The sequence below is a fragment of the Dendrobates tinctorius genome, unplaced genomic scaffold (genome assembly GCF_039654945.1).
Source record: "Dendrobates tinctorius isolate UK_male_01 unplaced genomic scaffold, ASM3965494v1 ptg000237l, whole genome shotgun sequence".
Taxonomy (NCBI): domain Eukaryota; kingdom Metazoa; phylum Chordata; class Amphibia; order Anura; family Dendrobatidae; genus Dendrobates; species Dendrobates tinctorius.
The window spans coordinates 4,394,361-4,418,425 of record NW_027361904.1 but is presented as its reverse complement, the minus strand read 5'-3'; the positions used below and the strand labels follow the sequence as shown (position 1 = coordinate 4,418,425).

The 24,065-nt window shown below is 56.8% G+C and overlaps 1 protein-coding gene across 3 annotated transcripts in view; it reads right to left on the bottom strand.

Moving 5' to 3' along the window:
- DNAI1 (dynein axonemal intermediate chain 1) overlaps positions 1-23,852 on the bottom strand; it is a 134,126-nt gene extending 110,274 nt beyond the window's left edge. For 2 of the 3 annotated variants that reach the window (XM_073556692.1, XM_073556693.1), the window contains exons 1-5: positions 23,686-23,852; positions 6,740-6,790; positions 1,223-1,291; positions 858-956; positions 5-85 (exon numbers count right to left, since the gene is read on the bottom strand). In XM_073556692.1, coding sequence (XP_073412793.1) covers positions 5-85; positions 858-956; positions 1,223-1,291; positions 6,740-6,760 — 270 coding nt within the window. In that variant the 5' untranslated portion in view covers positions 6,761-6,790; positions 23,686-23,852. The remainder of the gene's footprint in view (positions 1-4; positions 86-857; positions 957-1,222; positions 1,292-6,739; positions 6,791-23,685) is intronic. The other variant, XM_073556691.1, reaches the window with a different exon arrangement.
- Positions 23,853-24,065: the final 213 nt, after the last annotated feature.

Sequence of the window (24,065 nt, the reverse complement as noted above, 5' to 3'; positions counted from 1 at the left end):
TCACTTTGAAGCTGTATCTGACGATGTTCTGCGGAGCGTGCGGGTTATTGGCGGTCAGGATACGGGTGAATTCCTCCTTCAGCTCCTGTAAACAGAAGATAAAGACCTCGGGGTGAATGCAGGAGCCACGCCGTCCTGCAGCCGGGTACATGGGTGATCTGCTGCCCAGAACTGCGCCATCCAGCAGCCCAGAACTGCGCCATCCTGCAGCCAGGCGCATGGGCGTCCTGCAACCAGGAACTGCGCCGTCCTGCTGCCCAGAACTGCGCCATCCTGCAGCCAGGCGCATGGGCGTCCTGCAGAGATCACTGAATAATTTACAGAACCATCTGCTGATGAGAGGTCGCCGGGGACGAGGGGCACGCAGATCTCTGCTTATACTATGGGTTTATATACAGTATACAGGCGGCATGAACGGAGGAAAAGTGGTGGCATACACAGTGTACAGATGATGGTACATACTGTGTACAGGTGGCACAGACGGTGCTATAGACAGTGGTACCAGCGACAGTGTATACTGAGTACAGTATACGCCACCTATAGACCTTATACCTGTCTGCATGTGCTGACAGTCCAATGCATGCCTGTGCAGGCGGTCGGCCGTGTCACCGCAGGCGATCGGCTGGGTGTCCTTGCTGCTATCTCTATACAGAGAGCATCTCCTGTATCTGTCCTGGCCGCACTATTACTTATGATAACTCAACAATCCATCTCCTGATCACATCTCATCTGGACTACTGCCCTCAGCATGAGCCGTCAGCCCGGAGATACCCAAGTGATGTCTCCTCCTCCGTAGTATGGCCGACTATAGGGCCTACTCCAGGTATATACACGTGTATACTAGTATGTATACTCACGGCCTCGGTTAGCTCCAGCTGGTCCGGTGGTTTCACCAGGGTCTTGGGCTGTATCCACTCATCCGCTCCGTCCCCCATGTCTGTGGAGTCATCTTCATCCTGACACATGAAGGCTTTGTCAGTGGGGGCCGGGGATTGGGGGAAAAAGGAGTCGAGGCTATTTGTGATATTGCAGCCAAGTCGCATTTACTTCAGTGAAGCAAAGCAAGTCCAACTAGCAACAACTCAGGGACAGAAATGGCACCATTTCTGTAAGAACGTGGTCATGTTATTATAACCCCTTTACTGATGGACTGCAAATCACGTATCGAGTTTCTATAGGCTCTGTAGAGCCACGGACCCAAGTCTATAGTCCTTGTACTCACCCTCCTCCTGGTCATGGCCTTCATCGGCTTGGAGACATTCGGCTTCTGAGTCTGGACAGGAGCAGCGCCCTGCGGAGACAGAAGAATCAACTGTACAGAGTAGTGGGGGGGACATAGACGGAGGAGGGACAGGAGCAGCGCTCTGTGGAGACAGAAGAATCAACTGCAAAGAGTAATGGGGGGGACATAGACGGAGCAGGGACAGGAGCAGCGCCCTGCGGAGACAGAAGAATCAACTGCAAAGAGTAATGGGGGGGACATAGACGGAGGAGGGACAGGAGCAGCGCCCTGCGGAGACAGAAGAATCAACTGTAAAGAGTAGTGGGGGGGGACATAGACGGAGGAGGGACAGGAGCAGCGCTCTGTGGAGACAGAAGAATCAACTGCAAAGAGTAATGGGGGGGACATAGACGGAGGAGGGACAGGAGCAGCGCTCTGCGGAGACAGAAGAATCAACTGTAAAGAGTAATGGGGGGGCATAGACGGAGCAGGGACAGGAGCAGCGCTCTGCGGAGAGAGAAGAATCAACTGTAAAGAGTAATGGGGGGGACATAGACGGAGCAGGGACAGGAGCAGCGCTCTCCGGAGACAGAAGAATCAACTGTAAAGAGTAGAGGGGGGGCATAGACGGAGCAGGGACAGGAGCAGCGCTCTGCGGAGAGAGAAGAATCAACTGTAAAGAGTAATGGGGGGGACATAGACGGAGCAGGGACAGGAGCAGCGCTCTGTGGAGACAGAAGAATCAACTGTAAAGAGTAATGGGGGGGACATAGACGGAGGAGGGACAGGAGCAGCGCTCTGCGGAGACAGAAGAATCAACTGTAAAGAGTAATGGGGGGGACATAGATGGAGCAGGGACAGGAGCAGCGCTCTGCGGAGACAGAAGAATCAACTGTAAAGAGTAATGGGGGGGACATAGACGGAGCAGGGACAGGAGCAGCGCTCTGCGGAGACAGAAGAATCAACTGTAAAGAGTAATGGGGGGGGACATAGACGGAGGAGGGACAGGAGCAGCGCTCTGCGGAGACAGAAGAACCAACTGTATAGAGTAGTGGGGGGGACATAGACGGAGGAGGGACAGGAGCAGCGCTCTGTGGAGACAGAAGAATCAACTGTAACGAGTAGTGGGGAGGAGAGAGACGGAGGAGGGACAGGAGCAGTGCTCTGCAGAGACAGAAGAATCAACTGAAAAGAGTAGTGGGGGGGGACACAGGTGGAGGAGGGACAGGAGGAACGCCCTGTGGAGACAGAAGAATCAACTGTAAAGAGTAGTGGGGGGGGACATAGACGGAGGAGGGACAGGAGCAGCGCTCTGTGGAGACAGAAGAATCAACTGTAACGAGTAGTGGGGAGGAGAGAGACGGAGGAGGGACAGGAGCAGTGCTCTGCAGAGACAGAAGAATCAACTGAAAAGAGTAGTGGGGGGGGACACAGGTGGAGGAGGGACAGGAGGAACGCCCTGTGGAGACAGAAGAATCAACTGTAAAGAGTAGTGGGGGGGGAAATAGACGGAGGAGGGACAGGAGCAGCGCTCTGCGGAGACAGAAGAATCAACTGTAACGAGTAGTGGGGAGGAGAGAGACGGAGGAGGGACAGGAGCAGTGCTCTGCAGAGACAGAAGAATCAACTGAAAAGAGTAGTGGGGGGGGGACACAGGTGGAGGAGGGACAGGAGGAACGCCCTGTGGAGACAGAAGAATCAACTGTAAAGAGTAGTGGGGGGGGACATAGACGGAGCAGGGACAGGAGCAGCGCTCTGCGGAGACAGAAGAATCAACTGTAACGAGTAGTGGGGAGGAGAGAGACGGAGGAGGGACAGGAGCAGTGCTCTGCAGAGACAGAAGAATCAACTGAAAAGAGTAGTGGGGGGGGACACAGGTGGAGGAGGGACAGGAGGAACGCCCTGTGGAGACAGAAGAATCAACTGTAAAGAGTAGTGGGGGGGGACATAGACGGAGCAGGGACAGGAGCAGCGCTCTGCGGAGACAGAAGAATCAACTGTAAAGAGTAATGGGGGGGGACATAGACGGAGGAGGGACAGGAGCAGCGCTCTGCGGAGACAGAAGAACCAACTGTATAGAGTAGTGGGGGGGACATAGACGGAGTAGGGACAGGAGCAGCGCTCTGTGGAGACAGAAGAATCAACTGTAACGAGTAGTGGGGAGGAGAGAGACGGAGGAGGGACAGGAGCAGTGCTCTGCAGAGACAGAAGAATCAACTGAAAAGAGTAGTGGGGGGGGACACAGGTGGAGGAGGGACAGGAGGAACGCCCTGTGGAGACAGAAGAATCAACTGAAAAGAGTAGTGGGGGGGGACACAGGTGGAGGAGGGACAGGAGTAGTGCTCTGCGGAGACAGAAGAACCAACTGTATAGAGTAGTGGGGAAGACATACATTAGACGGAGGAGGGACAGGAGCAGCGCCCTGCGGAGACAGAAGAATCAACTGTAAAGATTAATGGCAGGGGACACAGGTAGAGGAGGGACAGGAGGAACGCCCTGTGGAGACAGAAGAATCAACTGTAAAGAGTAGTGGGGGGGGACAGGAGTAGTGCTCTGCGGAGACAGAAGAACCAACTGTATAGAGTAGTGGGGAGGACATAGACGGAGGAGGGACAGGAGCAGCGCTCTGCGGAGACAGAAGAATCAACTGTAAAGAGTAGTGGGGAGGACATAGACGGAGGAGGGACAGGAGCAGCGCCCTGCGGAGGCAGAAGAATCAACTGTAAAGAGTAGTGGGGAGGACATAGACGGAGGAGGGACAGGAGCAGCGCCCTGCGGAGGCAGAAGAATCAACTGTAAAGAGTAATGGGGAGGACATAGACGGAAGAGGGACAGGAGCAGTGCTCTGCGGAGACAGAAAAGTCAACAATAAAGAGTAGTGGGGAAGACATACATTAGACGGAGGAGGGACAGGAGCAGTGCTCAGTGCTCTGCAGAGACAGAATAATCAACTGTAAAGAGTAGTGGGGAGGACATAGACGGAGGAGGGACAGGAGCAGCGCTCTGTGGAGACAGAAGAATCAACTGCAAAGAGTAATGGGGGGACATAGACGGAGGAGGGACAGGAGCAGCGCTCTGCGGAGACAGAAGAATCAACTGTAAAGAGTAGTGGGGAGGACATAGACGGAGGAGGGACAGGAGCAGCGCCCTGCGGAGGCAGAAGAATCAACTGTAAAGAGTAGTGGGGAGGACATAGACGGAGCAGGGACAGGAGCAGCGCTCTGCGGAGACAGAAGAATCAACTGTAAAGAGTAGTGGGGGGGAACACAGGTGGAGGAGGGACAGGAGGAACGCCCTGTGGAGACAGAAGAATCAACTGTAAAGAGTAGTGGGGGGGACAGGAGCAGTGCTCTGCGGAGACAGAAGAGTCAATAATAAAGAGTAGTGGGGAAGACATACATTAGACGGAGGAGGGACAGGAGCAGCGCCCTGCGGAGACAGAAGAATCAACTGTAAAGATTAATGGCAGGGGACACAGGTGGAGGAGGGACAGGAGGAACGCCCTGTGGAGACAGAAGAATCAACTGTAAAGAGTAGTGGGGGGGACAGGAGCAGTGCTCTGCGGAGACAGAAGAACCAACTGTATAGAGTAGTGGGGAGGACATAGACGGAGGAGGGACAGGAGCAGCGCTCTGCGGAGGCAGAAGAATCAACTGTAAAGAGTAATGGGGAGGACATAGACGGAGGAGGGACAGGAGCAGTGCTCTGCGGAGACAGAAAAGTCAACAAGAAAGAGTAGTGGGGAGGACATAGACGGAGGAGGGACAGGAGCAGTGCTCTGCGGAGACAGAAGAATCAACTGTAAAGAGTAGTGGGGAGGACATAGACGGAGGAGGGACAGGAGCAGCGCCCTGCGGAGGCAGAAGAATCAACTGTAAAGAGTAGTGGGGAGGACATAGACGGAGCAGGGACAGGAGCAGCGCTCTGTGGAGACAGAAGAATCAACTGTAAAGCGTAGTGGGGGGACACAGACGGAGGAGGGGCAGGAGTCACTAGTACTGAGGGAAAGAACACAGACAGAGGAGGGACAGGAGCAGCTCTAATGAGACAAGAATGTGGGGCCATCAGTCAGGATCTGCCCAGAAGCCGATATCTATCTCCTGGGAGAAGGGCAGGAGCGTGGAGAATAAGGGGCAGGAGCGTGGAGAATAAGGGGCAGGAGCGTGGAGAATAAGGGGCAGGAGCGTGGAGAATAAGGGGCAGGAGCGTGGAGAATAAGGGGCAGGAGCGTGGAGAATAAGGGGCAGGAGCGTGGAGAATAAGGGGCAGAAGCGTGGAGAATAAGGGGCAGGAGCCCGGAGAATAAGGGGCAGGAGCCCGGAGAATAAGGGGCAGGAGCCCGGAGAATAAGGGGCAGGAGCCCGGAGAATAAGGGGCAGGAGCCCGGAGTATAAGGGGCAGGAGCCCGGAGATTAAGGGGCAGGAGTCTGGGGAACAAGGGGCAGGAGCGTGGAGAATAAGGGGCAGGAGCGTGGAGAATAAGGGGCAGGAGCGTGGAGAATAAGGGGCAGGAGCGTGGAGAATAAGGGGCAGGAGCGTGGAGAATAAGGGGCAGGAGCGTGGAGAATAAGGGGCAGGAGCGTGGAGAATAAGGGGCAGGAGCGTGGAGAATAAGGGGCAGGAGCGTGGAGAATAAGGGGCAGAAGCGTGGAGAATAAGGGGCAGAAGCGTGGAGAATAAGGGGCAGAAGCGTGGAGAATAAGGGGCAGAAGCGTGGAGAATAAGGGGCAGGAGCCCGGAGAATAAGGGGCAGGAGCCCGGAGAATAAGGGGCAGGAGCCCGGAGAATAAGGGGCAGGAGCCCGGAGTATAAGGGGCAGGAGCCCGGAGTATAAGGGGCAGGAGCCCGGAGTATAAGGGGCAGGAGCCCGGAGTATAAGGGGCAGGAGCCCGGAGTATAAGGGGCAGGAGCCCGGAGTATAAGGGGCAGGAGCCCGGAGTATAAGGGGCAGGAGCCCGGAGTATAAGGGGCAGGAGCCCGGAGTATAAGGGGCAGGAGCCCGGAGTATAAGGGGCAGGAGCCCGGAGTATAAGGGGCAGGAGTCTGGGGAACAAGGGGCAGGAGCCCGGAGTATAAGGGGCAGGAGTCTGGGGAACAAGGGGCAGCGCTGCCGTAAATATTTAGACATTATAAAAACTTCATAGATTTGTCAGGAAAAGTGTAAAAACTTATGGAATGTTTATAATTGTCCGCCAGTAACCAGAGAAAAATCCGACAAAAAGAGCGAAAACACTGAAGAAGCAAAATGTGAAAAAAAAAATGTGTGTCGGCCTCAGAAGTTTTGGCCAGGACTGCAGATGTGGACTCAGGTGTATACTGTATAGGTGAGGAGGATTCACATGAATCCTTGTACATATGGGAAGGAAAGGTCTGGACATAGAGAGGGTGATGGAGGTGGGATACACATAGCTCAGACGGGGAGGCGAGGGGTGACTGCAGTATACACCACGTACACCCATACTGGTCACACTGACACCATGCGGCACATTTGGCTGCCCACACTACACTGACCATTACCTGCTTCGCTCTGGTCGGCATGGTCCCTCAGTCTCTATACAGCAAACAATTCTGCAGAAAAAAGAAAATATATTTCGAGGTTTTATTTTCGTTATTAATTAGAACGAAAGATCATTTCAGAGATTTCACCGCAAAGCACAAAAGAAAGTAAAACGTGACGCCGTCCACTTGTACTGCGCTGCCATGTCACAGCAACATCTTGTGAATGACGGTCATACAACAGATGCCACAGCCGTGGGACAGCCCGGCCTCACCCTCAGGTGGATGGATGTGGGTATCGACTACGGGCAGATTCGGGGATTAGTGCAGGTAATGAGCCCTTCGTTGCCCCTCCGCAGTGTGCCCACCTCTCTCTACAGAGGACACATATCCCATGACCACACAGGACAGTGATGGCGCAGGAGGATCCCGCTGGCGCAGGAGGACCCTGGTGGCGCAGGAGGACCCTGGTGGCGCAGGACCCCAGTGGCGCAGGAGGATCCAGGAGGCACAGAAGGCTGCTGGATGTGTTCTGTGATGCCGGCACCGACCAGAGAGCATCTACACAAGCCCCCCGGAAGAGGTGAGTGGGGGAGGGGGGTCTTCGTATCAAGTAGCATGGGCTGTATATATGGGATACATAGTGGGAGGTATGAGTGTGTGGGGAGGGGACCATGAAGTGAGCAGGTAGGGTGCATGTTGGGAGCGCTGTATGTATGGGGGATATAGTGGGGGCACTGTGTGTATGGGGGGTGCTGTATGTACTGGGGGTGTAGTGGGGTGCGCTGTTTGTATGGGTGGTGTAGTGGAGGTCACTGTGTGTATAGTGGGGGCTCTGTGTGTATGGGGGATATAGTGTGAGCACTGTTAGTATGGAGGGTGTAGTGGAGGGTACTGTCTATGTATATGGGGGAGTAGTGGGGTGCAGTGTTTGTACAGGGGGTGGAGTGGGGGTGCTGTGTGTGTAGGGAGGCGCTGTATACAGTGGGGCGTTGTGTGTATGAGGATGTATAGTGAGGGTGTGTAGTGCTTGGTGTAGAGGGGGGGTGTAGTGGGGCAATGTGTGCATAGGAGTGCTGTGTGTAGTGGGGGTGCTGTGTATGGAAGTGCTGTGTGTATGGGGGGTGTAGTGGGGATGCTGTGTGTAGTAGGGCACTGGGTATAGTGGTGTGTAGTGGGGGTGGGGTGTATGGCAGCGTTTTGTGTATGGGGGTGTGTATTGGGAGCACATCCCCATGCACACAGTGGGGGTGGGATGTGTGCATGGGGGTGCTGTGTGTATGGGTGTAGTGGTGCGCTGTGTGTAGTGGGGGGTGTATGGCAGTGCTGTGTGTATGGGGGGGTGTAGTGGGGACGCTGTGTGTAGTAGGGCACTGTGTATAGGGGTGTGTATGGCAGTGCTGTGTGTATGGGGGTGTGTATAAGGAGCGCTGTGTGTAGCGGGGGGTGTAGTGGGGACGCTGTGTGTATGGGTGTATGGCGGTGCTGTGTGTATGGGGGGAGTAGTGGGGACGCTGTGTGTAGTAGGGTGCTGTGTATAGGGGTGTGTAGTGGGGCGGGGTGTATGGCAGTGCTGTGTGTATGGGGATGTGTAATGGAAGCGCTCTGTGTATGGGGGGAGTAGTGGGGACTGTTACGTGTTACAGAACCACTTAGCACCCAGAATATGTTGTACATTTATATGCATGTATAATAGGTTCTATGTGAGATGCATATCCCTAATGCATCAGCATTCCCCTTTTGTCCGCCCTCCCCCCACCTTTGTAATTCCCACAGTAAACATCGGCAGGCTCCGGCCACCTGCGGCTTTTGTAATGCATGTCTGGCCTGCCGCTTTTCTATTGGCCGGCCCTCTGTATCTGTGTGATATATTCTGTGTCCTGTGAGTAAAGTGTTGTCAGACTGGAAATACGTGGAGGAGCAGTGATATTTTATATGCGCCCATGTAACCAAGGAATTCCAGCCAGCGCGATTCATTCAGACTCCAGCCAACTCAGAGCGGTCCTCCGAAAACACGGGGTGGTACTGAAAGAGGTACTCCAGCTTGGTAGACCCAGTTACACTGGTGGCAGCGGCGGGATATGATACCCCTTCTACAGGAGGAAAGGAATGAATGGAAAATAACTACCAGAAGTTAAAGAGGACTACATTAAAAGATCTGGTGGAAGCCCGAGGGTTGATCGCCAGCAACAAAACAAAAGCGGATTTGATAGCAGCCATCATGGAACACGACAGTGCAGCGCCCCCCAATGTGAATGTGGAGGAGACCGAATTCCAGAGGGAGGTAAATTACAGACTGGCGTTCTATGGCCCAAACCCTGCAGTAGAGATCATACGAGAGGAGTCGGGGATGGCTTTGTTGAGGTCGGCTTGATGGAGGATTTGCCTGCAGACGTCTTGCTGGGAAATGACTTGGGGCCCATGTTGTCTGCATTCTCGGTGGCCCCTCTGGCTGAGACCTATCCTGTGACCACCCGGAGACAAGCTCGAGCTGCGGAGGCGGAATCACACTCAGAGGCCCAGGTAAGACATCCCAGCCCTACACATATTCCCATTGCCAGACACATTTCTTGGGCCACCCCAGATGAATTTAAGAGGGAGTTACTTGAGGATCCTTCATTGGAGGGATATCGTGGGAAGGCACAGGAGGGGAAAGGAGTACTGGAAGGGGAACAGTTTGTATGGAAGCAGGGACTCCTCTACCGGCTCACAGAGCAGCACCACACAGGGACGAGCCCCACTATAAAACAACAGCTGGTAGTTCCCAAGAAGTATAGGCAGGAGTTACTGCGAATCTCTCATGATATACCCTTGGCCGGGCACTTCGGCGTCAGTCGCACCAGGCATCGTCTGACACAAAACTTCTTTTGGCCGGGGGTAACCTATGATGTTCGTCAGTACTGCCAGACCTGTGGCAGTTGTCAGCGCTTTGAAAAGAGGGGGGATCGATGCAAGGCCAAATTACACCCCCTCCCCATTGTGGAGGAACCATTTAGCCGAGTAGCGGTCGATCTGATAGGGCCATTAGCCAAACCCAGTCTGTCCGGGAAAAAGTATATATTGACAGTGGTAGATTATGCCACACGGTATCCAGAGGCGGTTGCGTTACCTAACATACTGGCAGAGACGGTGGCGGCCGCCCTGCTCCAGGTGTTCTCACGGGTTGGATTTCCCCGGGAGATTATCTCGGACCAGGGTACCCAGTTTACAGCAGAGGTGACCAACCAACTGTGAAAGCTGTGCGGCGTAAAGTCCATTAGAAGCGCCCCATACCACCCGCAAACCAATGGGTTGTGTGAACGCTTTAGCGGGACATTAAAACAGCTCATTGGGACTTTTACCAGGACCTACAGGGACTGGGAGAAATTCTTGCCACACCTCCTGTTTGCCTATCGGGAGGTGCCCCAAGAATCCACGTGGTTCTCCCCGTTCGAGCTGGTATACGGGAGACGGGTAAGGGGACCCCTAGACTTAATGTGGGAACACTGGGAAGGGGAGGGCCTCATAGAAGGGGTACCTATTGTACCCTATGTGCTGGAATTCCGGGTCCGCCTACAGGAGCTGACTCAGGCTGTAAGTTAGAACATGCAGGCGACCCAGCTGCGCCAGCGCGTATGGTACGATCGGAGGGCCAGATAGCGCACCTTGGAAATAGGACAGAAGGTCCTGGTGTTATTCTGCTTAGTGGGCTCTAAGTTTCAAGCTGCATGGCAGGGGCCCTACCAGGTAGTGGGGAAAATAGCCGACACAACCTATAATGTCGCCGATTGTGACGACCCCAGGGTTATCCGCATGTTCCACGTGAATATGCTGAAGCCCTACCGGGAGCGCCCTGAAGAGGTAGTGGCCATCTGTGCACCTGAAGCAGAGGATTTAGCCGGACTTCCCTTGCCGGATGTCTTAGGGGAAAGGACTCAGTCTAAAACATGGGACCAGGTACACTTGGGTGAAGACCTAGGCCCCCGGGAGAGACAGCAGGCGGAGGCGTTGTTGAGGCTGCGACAGAGGATGTTTTCAGAGAGACCGGGGTACACTCGCCTGGCACAACACAAGGTTGAGACCCAGGATCAGACCCCCTGCGACAAAACCCCTTCCGCGTCCCTGAGTCTGTACGAGAGGGGATGCGACAAGAGATACAAGAGATGTTGTGTTTAGGGGTCATTGAAGAGTCAGATAGTCCCTGGGCATCCCCCGTAGTGTTAGTGCCCAAGAATGATGGGACTACACGGTTTTGTGTAGACTATCGTAAGCTCAATGAGAAAACAGTGACGGATGCATACCCCATGCCGCATGTGGATGAGTTGTTAGACCGGCTGGCGGTGGCAAAGTATTTGACCACCATCGATCTATGCAAAGGCTACTGGCAGATTCCCCTTAGTCCTGACGCTATTCCCAAGTCGGCATTTGTCACCCCGTTCGGCTTATTCCAGTTTCGAGTTATGCCATTCGGGATGAAGAATGCCCCGGCGACCTTCCAAAGGCTGGCTGACCGGCTTCTGGATGGTCTCCAGGACTATGCTTGTGCCTACCTGAACGACATCGCCATCTACAGTGCGACATGGGAAGAGCATCTAAATCACCTAGAGACAGTATTGGACAGGATCCACCAGGCCGGAATCACCCTGAACCCAAACAGTGTCACGTGGGCAAAGCAGAGGTTCAGTATTTAGGGCATTGGGTGGGAAGTGGGAAACAGCGACCAGAACCAGCCAAGATTGAGGCCATAGCCAAATGGCCCATCCCACGCACTAAATACCCAGGTCATGGCGTTTCTAGGGACAGCGGGGTAATACAGGAAATTCGTTCCCAATTACAGCAGCGTAGCCAAGCCCCTCACTGATTTGACCCGAAGGAACCAACCCAGCCAGGTAACCTGGACCTCAGAGTGTGAGGAAGTCTTCCGCCAACTAAAGGACGCCCTCACCAATACCCCTGTATTGGCCGCACCCGATCCAGCTAAACGTTTCCTGGTTCACACAGATGCTTCTATGTTTGGATTGGGGGCAGTACTGAGCCAAGTCGGGCCGGACGGCCAAGAACACCCGGTAGCTTACCTGAGTCGTAAACTACTGCCCCGTGAAATAAGCTATGCGGCCATCGAGAAGGAGTGCCTGGCGGTAGTATGGACACTAAAGAAGTTGCAACCATATTTGTATGGACGACAATTTTCCCTCCTAACGGACCATAATCCCCTAGTCTGGCTTAATCAGATCTCTGGAGACAACGCCAGATTGCTGCGGTGGAGTTTAGCCCTACAACCTCTGGACTTCACCATCCACTACAGACCCAGCAAACAAAACGGTAACGCCGATGGACTAAGTCGACAAACGGAACTTGTACCAACCCCATAAACTTCAGTCATCCCCAAACCGATCCGTTGAGGATCAGACTGTGTATGCCGATCGCGTTACAGAACCACTCAGCACCCAGAATATGTTGTGCAGTTATATGTATGTATAATAGGTTCTATGTGAGATGCATGTCCCTAATGCATCAGCCCACAGACTGCACCCCTGGGCAGAGGGGACACGATATTCCCCTTTTGCCCGCCCTCCCCCCACCTTTGTAATTCCCACAGTAAACATCGGCAGGCTCCGGCCACCTGCGGCTATTGTAATGCATGTCTGGCCTGCCGCTTTTCTATTGGCCTGCCCTCTGTATCTGTGTGATATATTCTGTGTCCTGTGAGTAAAGTGTTGTCAGACTGGAAATACATGGAGAAGCAGTGATCTTTTATACGCGCCCACGTAACCAAGGAATTCCAGCCAGCGAGATTCATTCAGACTCCAGCCAACGCAGAGCGGACCTCCGAAAACACGGGGTGGTACTGAAAGAGGTACCCCAGCTTGGTAGACCCCGTTACAGGGACGCTGTGTGTAGTAGGGCGCTGTGTATAGGGGTGCGTAGTGGGGATAGGGTGTACAGTGTGTATGGGGGAGTAGTGGGGGCACTGTGTGTATGGGGGGTGTCTCATAGGAGCGCTCCGTGTATGGGGGGTGTGGAATGTATGGGGCGTAGCGTCTATGGGAATGTGCAGTGTGTATGGGGGCATAGTGAGGGTGTGTAATGCGGTGGTGTAGTGGGGTGCAGTGTGTATGGGGGAGTAGTGGGGGCGCTGTGTGTATGAGGGCGTAGTACGGGGCACTGTGTGTATGGGGGGGTGTAGTGGGGGTGCTGTGTGTATGGGGATATGCAGTGTGTATGGGGTGTAGTGAGGGAGTGTAGTGCGGTGGTGTAGTGGGGTGCTGTGTGTATGGGGGGGTGTAGTTGGGACGCTGTGTGTATGGGGGTGCTGTGTGTATGGGGATGTGCAGTGTGTATGGGGAAGTAGTGAGGGTGTGTAATGCGGTGGCGTAGTGTGGTGATGTGTGTAGTGCGGGCGCTGTGTGTATGAGGGGTGTAGTGGAGGCGCTGTGTGTATGGGGATGTGCAGTGTATATGGGGGAGTAGTGGGGGCGCTGTGTGCATGGGGGAGTAGTGAGGGTGTGTAATGTGGTGGTGTAGTGGGGTGCTGTGTGTATGGGGATGTGCAGTGTATATGGGGGGAGTAGTGGGGGTGCTGTGTGCATGGGGGAGTAGAGGAGGCGCTGTGTGTATGGGGGCGCTGTGTGTATGGGGATGTAGTGGGGGCGCTGTGTGTATGGGGGTGTAGTGGCGGCGCTGTGTGTATGGGGATGTAGTGAGGGGCGTTGTGTGTATGGGGATGTAGTGGCGGTGCTGTGTGTATGGGGGATGTAGTTGGGGCATTATGTGTATGGGGTGATGTGTGTAGTGGGGGCGCTGTTGTATGAGGGGAGTAGTGGAGGCGCTGTGTGTATGGGGATGTGCAGTGCGTATGGGGAAGTAGTGGGGGTGCTGTGTATAGGGACTCATCATGAGGAGTCGCTGCTGTGCTACATCTTGGGGGGGGAATGCCATCACCTTTCGTTTTAGGCCTCCTGTGGTTGAAAAAAAACACAACCCGGTCACAGATTGGAGGTCCAGGAAAGTTGTCAGCGGGGATCAGTCGTGTGAGGGCTGATTCCCTATTGTCAGTCCCTCCTTCTCCCCTATTCCACTGGTGTTGCTGTGTTTGGTGACCGACCAATCGCTGGGTCGTGTCACACTGGCCCAGTCACTCCGTCACAGAGGGGGAGAGGGGGTGCTGTGTGTATGGGGGGGGGGGGGGTGTAGTAAGGGGCGCTGTGTATGGGGGTGCTGAGTGTATGGGGGGGTGCTGTGTTTATGGGGGGTGTAGTGGGTGCGCTGCATATATGGGGGGGCTGTAGTAGGGGCGCTGTGTGTAGTGGGGGCACTGCATGTATGGGGGGGTGTAGTGGGGGCGCTGCGTGTATGGGGGGTGTAGTGGTTGCGCTGCGTGTATGGGTGGTGTAGTGGTGGCATTATGTGTATGAGGGTGATGTGTGTAGTGGGGGCGCTGTTGTATGAGGGGAGTAGTGGAGGCGCTGTGTGTATGGGGATGTGCAGTGTGTATGGGGAAGTAGTGGGGGTGCTGTGTGTATGGGTATGCTGTGTGTATAGTGGAGTAGTGGGGGGGTGCTGTGTGTATGGGAGTGTAGTGGAGGCGCTGTGTGTATGGTGGGTGTAATGGGGGAGCTGTGTGTATGAGGATGTGCAGTGTGTATGGGGGTGTAGTGGGGGAGCTGTGTGTATGGAGGGTGTAGTGGGGGCGCTGTGTGTATGAGGATGTGCAGTGTGTATGGGGTGTAGTGGGGGCGCTGTGTGTATGGGGATGTGCAGTGTGTATGGGGGTGTAGTGGGGGTGCTGTGTGTATGGGGTGTTGTGTTTATGGGGGTGTAGTGGGAGCGCTGTGTGCATGGGGATTTGCTGGGTGTATGGGGGTTAGTGGGGGCGCTGTGTATATGGGGATGTGCTGTGTGTATGGGGGTGTAGTGGGGGCGCTGTGTGTATGAGGATGTGCAGTGTGTATGGGGTGTAGTGGGGGCGCTGTGTGTATGGAGATGTGCAGTGTGTATGGGGGTGTAGTGGGGGTGCTGTGTGTATGGGGGTGTTGTGTGTATGGGGGTGTAGTGGGAGCGCTGTGTGCATGGGGATTTGCTGGGTGTATGGGGGTTAGTGGGGGCGCTGTGTATATGGGGATGTGCTGTGTGTATGGGGGTGTAGTGGGGGGTGCTGCGTGTATGGGGGGTGTAGTGTGTATTGGGGAGTAGTGTGGGGTGCTGTGTATATGGGGGTGTTGTGTGTATTGGGGAGTAGTGTGGGGTGCTGTGTGTATGGGGGTGTTGTGTGTATTGGGGAGTAGTGTGGGGTGCTGTGCGTATGGGGATGTGCTGTGTGTATGGGGGAGTAGTGTGGGGTGCTGTGTGTATGGGGATGTGCTGTGTGTATGGGGGAGTAGTGTGGGGTGCTGTGTGTATGGGGATGTGCTGTGTGTATGGGGGAGTAGTGTGGGGTGCTGTGTGTATGGGGGTGTTGTGTGTATTGGGGAGTAGTGTGGGGTGCTGTGTGTATGGGGATGTGCTGTGTGTATGGGGGAGTAGTGTGGGGTGCTGTGTGTATGGGGATGTGCTGTGTGTATGGGGGAGTAGTGTGGGGTGCTGTGTGTATGGGGATGTGCTGTGTGTATGGGGGAGTAGTGTGGGGTGCTGTGTGTATGGGGATGTGCTGTGTATATGGGGGAGTAGTGTGGGGTGCTGTGTGTATGGGGATGTGCTGTGTGTATGGGGGAGTAGTGTGGGGTGCTGTGTGTATGGGGATGTGCTGTGTGATCCCCGATCCTGGGCCTTCTCCCTGCCGACTGGTTGTCCATCTTTACGGTCAGTGGATGAGATTGTCGCGGCTCTGGTGTATGGAGATTCTGATGGCGTCTTCCTTGTGGAATCCCAACTCCGTGAAATCAAGCGGGGGGGGTCGGCCGGCTGAGGAGTGCTGCACGGAGTTCAGGAGGTGGGCCACTGACACACAGTAGAATGACCCTGCCCTCAGGAGTTATTTTGTGCAGGGTCTGTCCCCAACGTTGCAGGATACTCTGGTGCAGTACGCCGCCCCCAGGTCGTTGGAGGCCGCCATATCCCTTGCCATCCGGGTGGATAGACGCCTCAGGGAGAGGCATACACCAAATGTGTCACCTGTAGTCCTTGCTAGGGAGGAGGACACACCTGAGCAGGTGGACAAACCCATGCAGGTGGGAGGAGTTGGTTCGTGGTGTGGGGCATTTTTACTGTGGGCAGACTGGTCATTTCACCGGTATCTGCCCAGCTCGCACCAAAATGTCTGTACCATCTAAGAAGCCATGCCCCCCTGGTCGGGCGGAGGGAGGCGACAAGGGAGTGTATATTGCCTCCAATGTTTTTTTTCCCCTCGGTGTACCCTGTCTGTGGAAGTGGTGTTTGGCGGGGTAACTGAAAGTATACCGATGCTTGTGGACAGTGGAGCAGGAGTCAATCTGGTGGATGCTCACTTTGTCCAGACCTATGGCCTGAGGTGTAGGACGCTAGTGAGACCCCTAAGCATCCAGGCCATTGACTCTGTCCCACTCAGCCAGGGGGGTGACCCAAGTCATGGATAATATACATCTGCGTATAGGGACTCATCATGAGGAGTCGCTGCTGTGCTACATCTTGGGGGGGAATGCCATCACCTTTCGTTTTAGGCCTCCTGTGGTTGAAAAAAAACACAACCCGGTCACAGATTGGAGGTCCAGGAAAGTTGTCAGCGGGGATCAGTCGTGTGAGGGCTGATTCCCTATTGTCAGTCCCTCCTTCTCCCCTATTCCACTGGTGTTGCTGTGTTTGGTGACCGACCAATCGCTGGGTCGTGTCACACTGGCCCAGTCACTCCGTCACAGAGGGGGTGCTGTGTGTATGGGGGGGGGGGGTGTAGTAAGGGGCGCTGTGTGTATGGGGGAGTGCTGTGTTTATGGGGGGTGTAGTGGGTGCGCTGCATATATGGGGGGGCTGTAGTAGGGGCGCTGTGTGTATGGGGGTGTGTAGTGGGGGCACTGCATGTATGGGGGGGTGTAGTGGGGGCGCTGCGTGTATGGGGGGTTTAGTGGTTGCGCTGCGTGTATGGGGGGTGTAGTGGTTGCGCTGCATGTATGGGGGGTGTAGTGGGGGCATTATGTGTATGGGGGTGATGTGTGTAGTGGGGGCGCTGTGTGTATGGGGATGTGCAGTGCGTATGGGGAAGTAGTGGGGGTGCTGTGTGTATGGGTATGCTGTGTGTATAGTGGAGTAGTGGGGGGGTGCTGTGTGTATGGGAGTGTAGTGGAGGCGCTGTGTGTATGGTGGGTGTAATGGGGGAGCTGTGTGTATGAGGATGTGCAGTGTGTATGAGGGGAGTAGTGGAGGCGCTGTGTGTATGGGGATGTGCAGTGCGTATGGGGAAGTAGTGGGGGTGCTGTGTGTATGGGTATGCTGTGTGTATAGTGGAGTAGTGGGGGGGTGCTGTGTGTATGGGAGTGTAGTGGAGGCGCTGTGTGTATGGTGGGTGTAATGGGGGAGCTGTGTGTATGAGGATGTGCAGTGTGTATGGGGGTGTAGTGGGGGCGCTGTGTGTGTATGGGAGTGCTGTGTGTATGGAGGGTGTAGTGGGGGCGCTGTGTGTATGGGGATGTGCAGTGTGTATGGGGGTGTAGTGGGGGTGCTGTGTGTATGGGGGTGTAGTGGGAGCGCTGTGTGCATGGGGATTTGCTGGGTGTATGGGGGTGTAGTGGGGGCGCTGTGTGTCTGAGGATGTGCAGTGTGTATGGGGTGTAGTGGGGGCGCTGTGTGTATGGGGATGTGCAGTTTGTATGGGGGTGTAGTGGGGGTGCTGTGTGTATGGGGGTGTTGTGTGTATGGGGGTGTAGTGGGAGCGCTGTGTGCATGGGGATTTGCTGGGTGTATGGGGGTTAGTGGGGGCGCTGTGTATATGGGGATGTGCTGTGTGTATGGGGGAGTAGTGTGGGGTGCTGTGTGTATGGGGGTGTTGTGTGTATTGGGGAGTAGTGTGGGGTGCTGTGTGTATGGGGGAGTAGTGTGGGGTGCTGTGTGTATGGGGGTGTTGTGTGTATTGGGGAGTAGTGTGGGGTGCTGTGTGTATGGGAATGTGCTGTGTGTATGGGGGAGTAGTGTGGGGTGCTGTGTGTATGGGGGAGTAGTGTGGGGTGCTGTGTGTATGGGGATGTGCTGTGTGTATGGGGGAGTAGTGTGGGGTGCTGTGTGTATGGGGATGTGCTGTGTATATGGGGGAGTAGTGTGGGGTGCTGTGTGTATGGGGATGTGCTGTGTGTATGGGGGAGTAGTGTGGGGTGCTGTGTGTATGGGGATATGCTGTGTGATCCCCGATCCTGGGCCTTCTCCCTGCCGACTGGTTGTCCATCTTTACGGTCAGTCGACGAGATTGTCGCAGCTCTGGTGTATGGAGATTCTGATGGCGTCTCCCTTGTGGAATCCCAACTCCGTGAAATCAAGCGGGGGGGCCGGCCGGCTGAGGAGTGCTGCACGGAGTTCAGGAGGTGGGCCACTGACACACAGTAGAATGACCCTGCCCTTAGGAGTTATTTTGTGCAGGGTCTGTCCCCAACGTTGCAGGATACTCTGGTGCAGTACGCCGCCCCCAGGTCGTTGGAGGCCGCCATATCCCTTGCCATCCGGGTGGATAGACGCCTCAGGGAGAGGCATACACCAAATGTGTCACCTGTAGTCCTTGCTAGGGAGGAGGACACACCTGAGCAGGTGGACAAACCCATGCAGGTGGGAGGAGTTGGTTCGTGGTGTGGGGCATTTTTACTGTGGGCAGACTGGTCATTTCACCGGTGTCTGCCCAGCTCGCGCCAAAATGTCTGTACCATCTAAGAAGCCATGCCCCCCTGGTCGGGCGGAGGGAGGCGACAAGGGAGTGTATATTGCCTCCAATGTTTTTTTCCCCTCGGTGTACCCTGTCTGTGGAAGTGGTGTTTGGCGGGGTAACTGAGGGTATACCAATGCTTGTGGACAGTGGAGCAGGAGTCAATCTGGTGGATGCTCACTTTGTCCAGACCCATGGCCTGAGGTGTAGGACGCTAGTGAGACCCCTAAGCGTCCAGGCCATTGACTCTGTCCCACTCAACCAGGAGGGTGACCCAAGTCATGGATAATATACATCTGCGTATAGGGACTCATCATGAGGAGTCGCTGCTGTGCTACATCTTGGGGGGGGGAATGCCATCACCTTTCGTTTTAGGCCTCCTGTGGTTGAAAAAAAAACACAACCCGGTCACAGATTGGAGGTCCAGGAAAGTTGTCAGCGGGGATCAGTCGTGTGAGGGCTGATTCCCTATTGTCAGTCCCTCCTTCTCCCCTATTCCACTGGTGTTGCTGTGTTTGGTGACCGACCAATCGCTGGGTCGTGTCACACTGGCCCAGTCACTCCGTCACAGAGGGGGTGCTGTGTGTATGGGGGGGGGTGTAGTAAGGGGCGCTGTGTATGGGGGTGCTGAGTGTATGGGGGGGTGCTGTGTGTATGGGGGGTGTAGTGGGTGCGCTGCATATATGGGGGGCTGTAGTAGGGGTGCTGTGTGTATGGGGGTGTATAGTGGGGGCGCTGCGTGTATGGGGGGTGTAGTGGTTGCGCTGCGTGTATGGGGGGTGTAGTGGGGGCGCTGCGTGTATGGGGGGTGTAGTGGGGGCGCTGCGTGTATGGGGGGTGTAGTGGATGCACTGCGTGTATGGGGGGGTGTAGTGGGGGCGCTGCGTGTATGGGGGGTGTAGTGGGGGCGCTGCGTGTATGGGGGGTGTAGTGGGGGCGCTGCGTGCAGGGGGGGTGTAGTGGGGGCGCTGCGTGCAGGGGGGGTGTAGTGGGGGCGCTGCGTGCAGGGGGGTGTAGTGGGGGCGCTGCGTGCAGGGGGGGTGTAGTGGGGGCGCTGCGTGCAGGGGGGGTGTAGTGGGGGCGCTGCGTGTAAGGGGGGTGTAGTGGGGGCGCTGCGTGTATGGGGGGTGTAGTGGGGGCGCTGTGTGTATGGGGGGTGTAGTGGGGGCGCTGTGTGTATGGGGGGTGTAGTGGGGGCGCTGTGTGTATGGGGGGTGTAGAGGGGGCGCTGTGTGTAAGGGGGTTGTAGTGGGGGAGCTGTGTGTATGGGGGGTGTAGTGGGGGCGCTGTGTGTATGGGGGGTGTAGTGGGCGCGCTGTGTGTATGGGGGGTGTAGTGGGGGCGCTGTGTGTATGGGGGGTGTAGTGGGGGCGCTGTGTGTATGGGGGGTGTAGTGGGGGCGCTGTGTGTATGGGGGGAGTAGAGGGGGCGCTGTGTGTATGGGGGGTGTAGTGGGGGCGCTGTGTGTATGGGGGGTGTAGTGGGGGCGCTGTGTGTATGGGGGGTGTAGTGGGGGCGCTGTGTGTATGGGGGGTGTAGTGGGGGCGCTGTGTGTATGGGGGGTGTAGTGGGGGCGCTGTGTGTATGGGGGGTGTAGTGGGGGCGCTGTGTGTATGGGGGGTGTAGTGGGGGCGCTGTGTGTATGGGGGGTGTAGTGGGGCGGTGCGTGTATGGGGGGTGTAGAGGGGGCGCTGTGTGTAAGGGGGGTGTAGTGGGGGCGCTGTGTGTATGGGGGGTGTAGTGGGGGAGCTGTGTGTATGGGGGTGTAGTGGGGGCGCTGTGTGTATGGGGGGTGTAGTGGGGGCGCTGTGTGTATGGGGGGTGTAGTGGGGGCGCTGTGTGTATGGGGGGTGTAGTGGGGGCGGTGCGTGTATGGGGGGTGTAGTGGGGGCGCTGTGTGTATTGGGGGTGTAGTGGGGGCGCTGTGTGTATGGGGGGGTGTAAGGGGGGTGTAGTAGGGGCGCTGTGTGTATGGGGGGTGTAGTGGGGGCGCTGTGTGTATGGGGGGTGTAGTGGGGGCGCTGTGTGTATGGGGGGTGTAGAGGGGGCGCTGTGTGTATGGGGGGTGTAGTGGGGGCGCTGTGTGTATGGGGGGTGTAGTGGGGGCGCTGTGTGTATGGGGGGTGTAGTGGGGGCGCTGTGTGTATGGGGGGTGTAGAGGGAGCGCTGTGTGTATGGGGGGTGTAGAGGGGGCGCTGTGTGTATGGGGGGTGTAGTGGGGGCGCTGTGTGTATGGGTGGTGTAGAGGGGGCGCTGTGTGTATGGGGGGTGTAGTGGGGGCGCTGTGTGTATGGGGGGTGTAGTGGGGGCGCTGTGTGTATGGGGGGTGTAGAGGGAGCGCTGTGTGTATGGGGGGTGTAGTGGGGGCGCTGTGTGTATGGGTGGTGTAGAGGGAGCGCTGTGTGTATGGGGGGTGTAGTGGGGGCGCTGTGTGTATGGGGGGTGTAGTGGGGGCGCTGTGTGTATGGGGGGTGTAGTGGGGGCGCTGTGTGTATGGGGGGTGTAGTGGGGGCGCTGTGTGTATGGGGGGTGTAGAGGGAGCGCTGTGTGTATGGGGGGTGTAGTGGGGGCGCTGTGTGTATGGGGGGGTGTAAGGGGGGTGTAGTAGGGGCGCTGTGTGTATGGGGGGTGTAGAGGGGGCGCTGTGTGTATGGGGGTGTAGTGGGGGCGCTGTGTGTATGGGGGGTGTAGAGGGGGCGCTGTGTGTATGGGGGGTGTAGAGGGGGCGCTGTGTGTATGGGGGGTGTAGTGGGGGCGCTGTGTGTATGGGGGGTGTAGTGGGGGCGCTGTGTGTATGGGGGGTGTAGAGGGGGCGCTGTGTGTATGGGGGGTGTAGAGGGGGCGCTGTGTGTATCGGGGGTGTAGAGGGGGCGCTGTGTGTATGGGGGGTGTAGTGGGGGCGCTGTGTGTATGGGGGGTGTAGTGGGGGCGCTGTGTGTATGGGGGGTGTAGAGGGGGCGCTGTGTGTATGGGGGGTGTAGTGGGGGCGCTGTGTGTATGGGGGGTGTAGTGGGGGCGCTGTGTGTATGGGGGGTGTAGTGGGGGCGCTGTGTGTATGGGGGGTGTAGAGGGAGCTCTGTGTGTATGGGGGGTGTAGAGGGGGCGCTGTGTGTATGGGGGGTGTAGTGGGGGCGCTGTGTGTATGGGTGGTGTAGAGGGGGCGCTGTGTGTATGGGGGGTGTAGTGGGGGCGCTGTGTGTATGGGGGGTGTAGTGGGGGCGCTGTGTGTATGGGGGGTGTAGAGGGAGCGCTGTGTGTATGGGGGGTGTAGTGGGGGCGCTGTGTGTATGGGGGGTGTAGAGGGAGCGCTGTGTGTATGGGGGGTGTAGTGGGGGCGCTGTGTGTATGGGGGGTGTAGTGGGGGCGCTGTGTGTATGGGGGGTGTAGTGGGGGTGCTGTGTGTATGGGGGGTGTAGAGGGAGCGCTGTGTGTATGGGGGGTGTAGAGGGAGCGCTGTGTGTATGGGGGGTGTAGTGGGGGCGCTGTGTGTATGGGTGGTGTAGAGGGGGCGCTGTATGTATGGGGGGTGTAGTGGGGGCGCTGTGTGTATGGGGGGTGTAGAGGGGGCGCTGTGTGTATCGGGGGTGTAGAGGGGGCGCTGTGTGTATGGGGGGTGTAGTGGGGGCGCTGTGTGTATGGGGGGTGTAGTGGGGGCGCTGTGTGTATGGGGGGTGTAGTGGGGGCGCTGTATGTATGGGGGGTGTAGAGGGGGCGCTGTGTGTATGGGGGGTGTAGTGGGGGCGCTGTGTGTATGGGGGGTGTAGTGGGGGCGCTGTGTGTATGGGGGGTGTAGTGGGGGCGCTGTGTGTATGGGGGGTGTAGAGGGAGCTCTGTGTGTATGGGGGGTGTAGAGGGGGCGCTGTGTGTATGGGGGGTGTAGTGGGGGCGCTGTGTGTATGGGTGGTGTAGAGGGGGCGCTGTGTGTATGGGGGGTGTAGTGGGGGCGCTGTGTGTATGGGGGGTGTAGTGGGGGCGCTGTGTGTATGGGGGGTGTAGAGGGAGCGCTGTGTGTATGGGGGGTGTAGTGGGGGCGCTGTGTGTATGGGTGGTGTAGAGGGAGCGCTGTGTGTATGGGGGGTGTAGTGGGGGCGCTGTGTGTATGGGGGGTGTAGTGGGGGCGCTGTGTGTATGGGGGGTGTAGTGGGGGTGCTGTGTGTATGGGGGGTGTAGTGGGGGCGCTGTGTGTATGGGGGGTGTAGAGGGAGCGCTGTGTGTATGGGGGGTGTAGTGGGGGCGCGGTGTGTATGGGTGGTGTAGAGGGGGCGCTGTGTGTATGGGTGGTGTAGTGGGGGCGCTGTGTGTATGGGTGGTGTAGTGGGGGCGCTGTGTGTATGGGGGGTGTAGTGGGGGCGCTGTGTGTATGGGGGGTGTAGTGGGGGCGCTGTGTGTATGGGGGGTGTAGAGGGAGCGCTGTGTGTATGGGGGGTGTAGAGGGGGCGCTGTGTGTATGGGGGGTGTAGTGGGGGCGCTGTGTGTATGGGTGGTGTAGAGGGGGCGCTGTGTGTATGGGGGGTGTAGTGGGGGCGCTGTGTGTATGGGGGGTGTAGTGGGGGCGCTGTGTGTATGGGGGGTGTAGTGGGGGCGCTGTGTGTATGGGGGGTGTAGAGGGAGCGCTGTGTGTATGGGGGGTGTAGTGGGGGCGCTGTGTGTATGGGTGGTGTAGAGGGAGCGCTGTGTGTATGGGGGGTGTAGTGGGGGCGCTGTGTGTATGGGGGGTGTAGTGGGGGCGCTGTGTGTATGGGGGGTGTAGTGGGGGCGCTGTGTGTATGGGGGGTGTAGAGGGAGCGCTGTGTGTATGGGGGGTGTAGTGGGGGCGCTGTGTGTATGGGGGGTGTAGAGGGGGCGCTGTGTGTATGGGGGGTGTAGTGGGGGCGCTGTGTGTATGGGGGGTGTAGTGGGGGCGCTGTGTGTATGGGGGGTGTAGTGGGGGCGCTGTGTGTATGGGGGGTGTAGTGGGGGCGCTGTGTGTATGGGGGGTGTAGTGTATACGGGGGTGTTAGGAGAATCTATACCTCTCCCCTCCATCTCTAGCTCCAGGACTCGGCGGTGGTGATGGCCTACAGCCTGCTGCCCTTCTCGTCTGACACATAACAGCAATGTAGACATAATACACCACATTCCGCGGGATATATCGCAACATAACCTCACATATCACGATATACCGAGGCCCTCTCACCTGCTGCCGCTGCGCTGCTGGTCGGAAGTTGATCTGTGGTTGCTAGGAGACGGCGACTCTCAGCGCCCTATAGATGAAAAGGTGACCGATGCATGACGGCGGGGCGGTGACCACGTGATACGGCATGCAACTCCTGATTGGTGAGAAAGCGGTTACCATGGACACGGCGTTATAAGCGCTCAGTCAGCGTGTGCGCCTCCTCTATATACAGCGTGTGCGCCTCCTCTATATACAGCGTGCGCGCCTCCTCTATATACAGCGTGCGCGCCTCCTCTATATACAGCGTGCACCTCCTCTATATACAGCGTGTGCGCCTCCTCTATATACAGCGTGTGCGCCTCCTCTATATACAGCGTGCGCGCCTCCTCTATATACAGCCT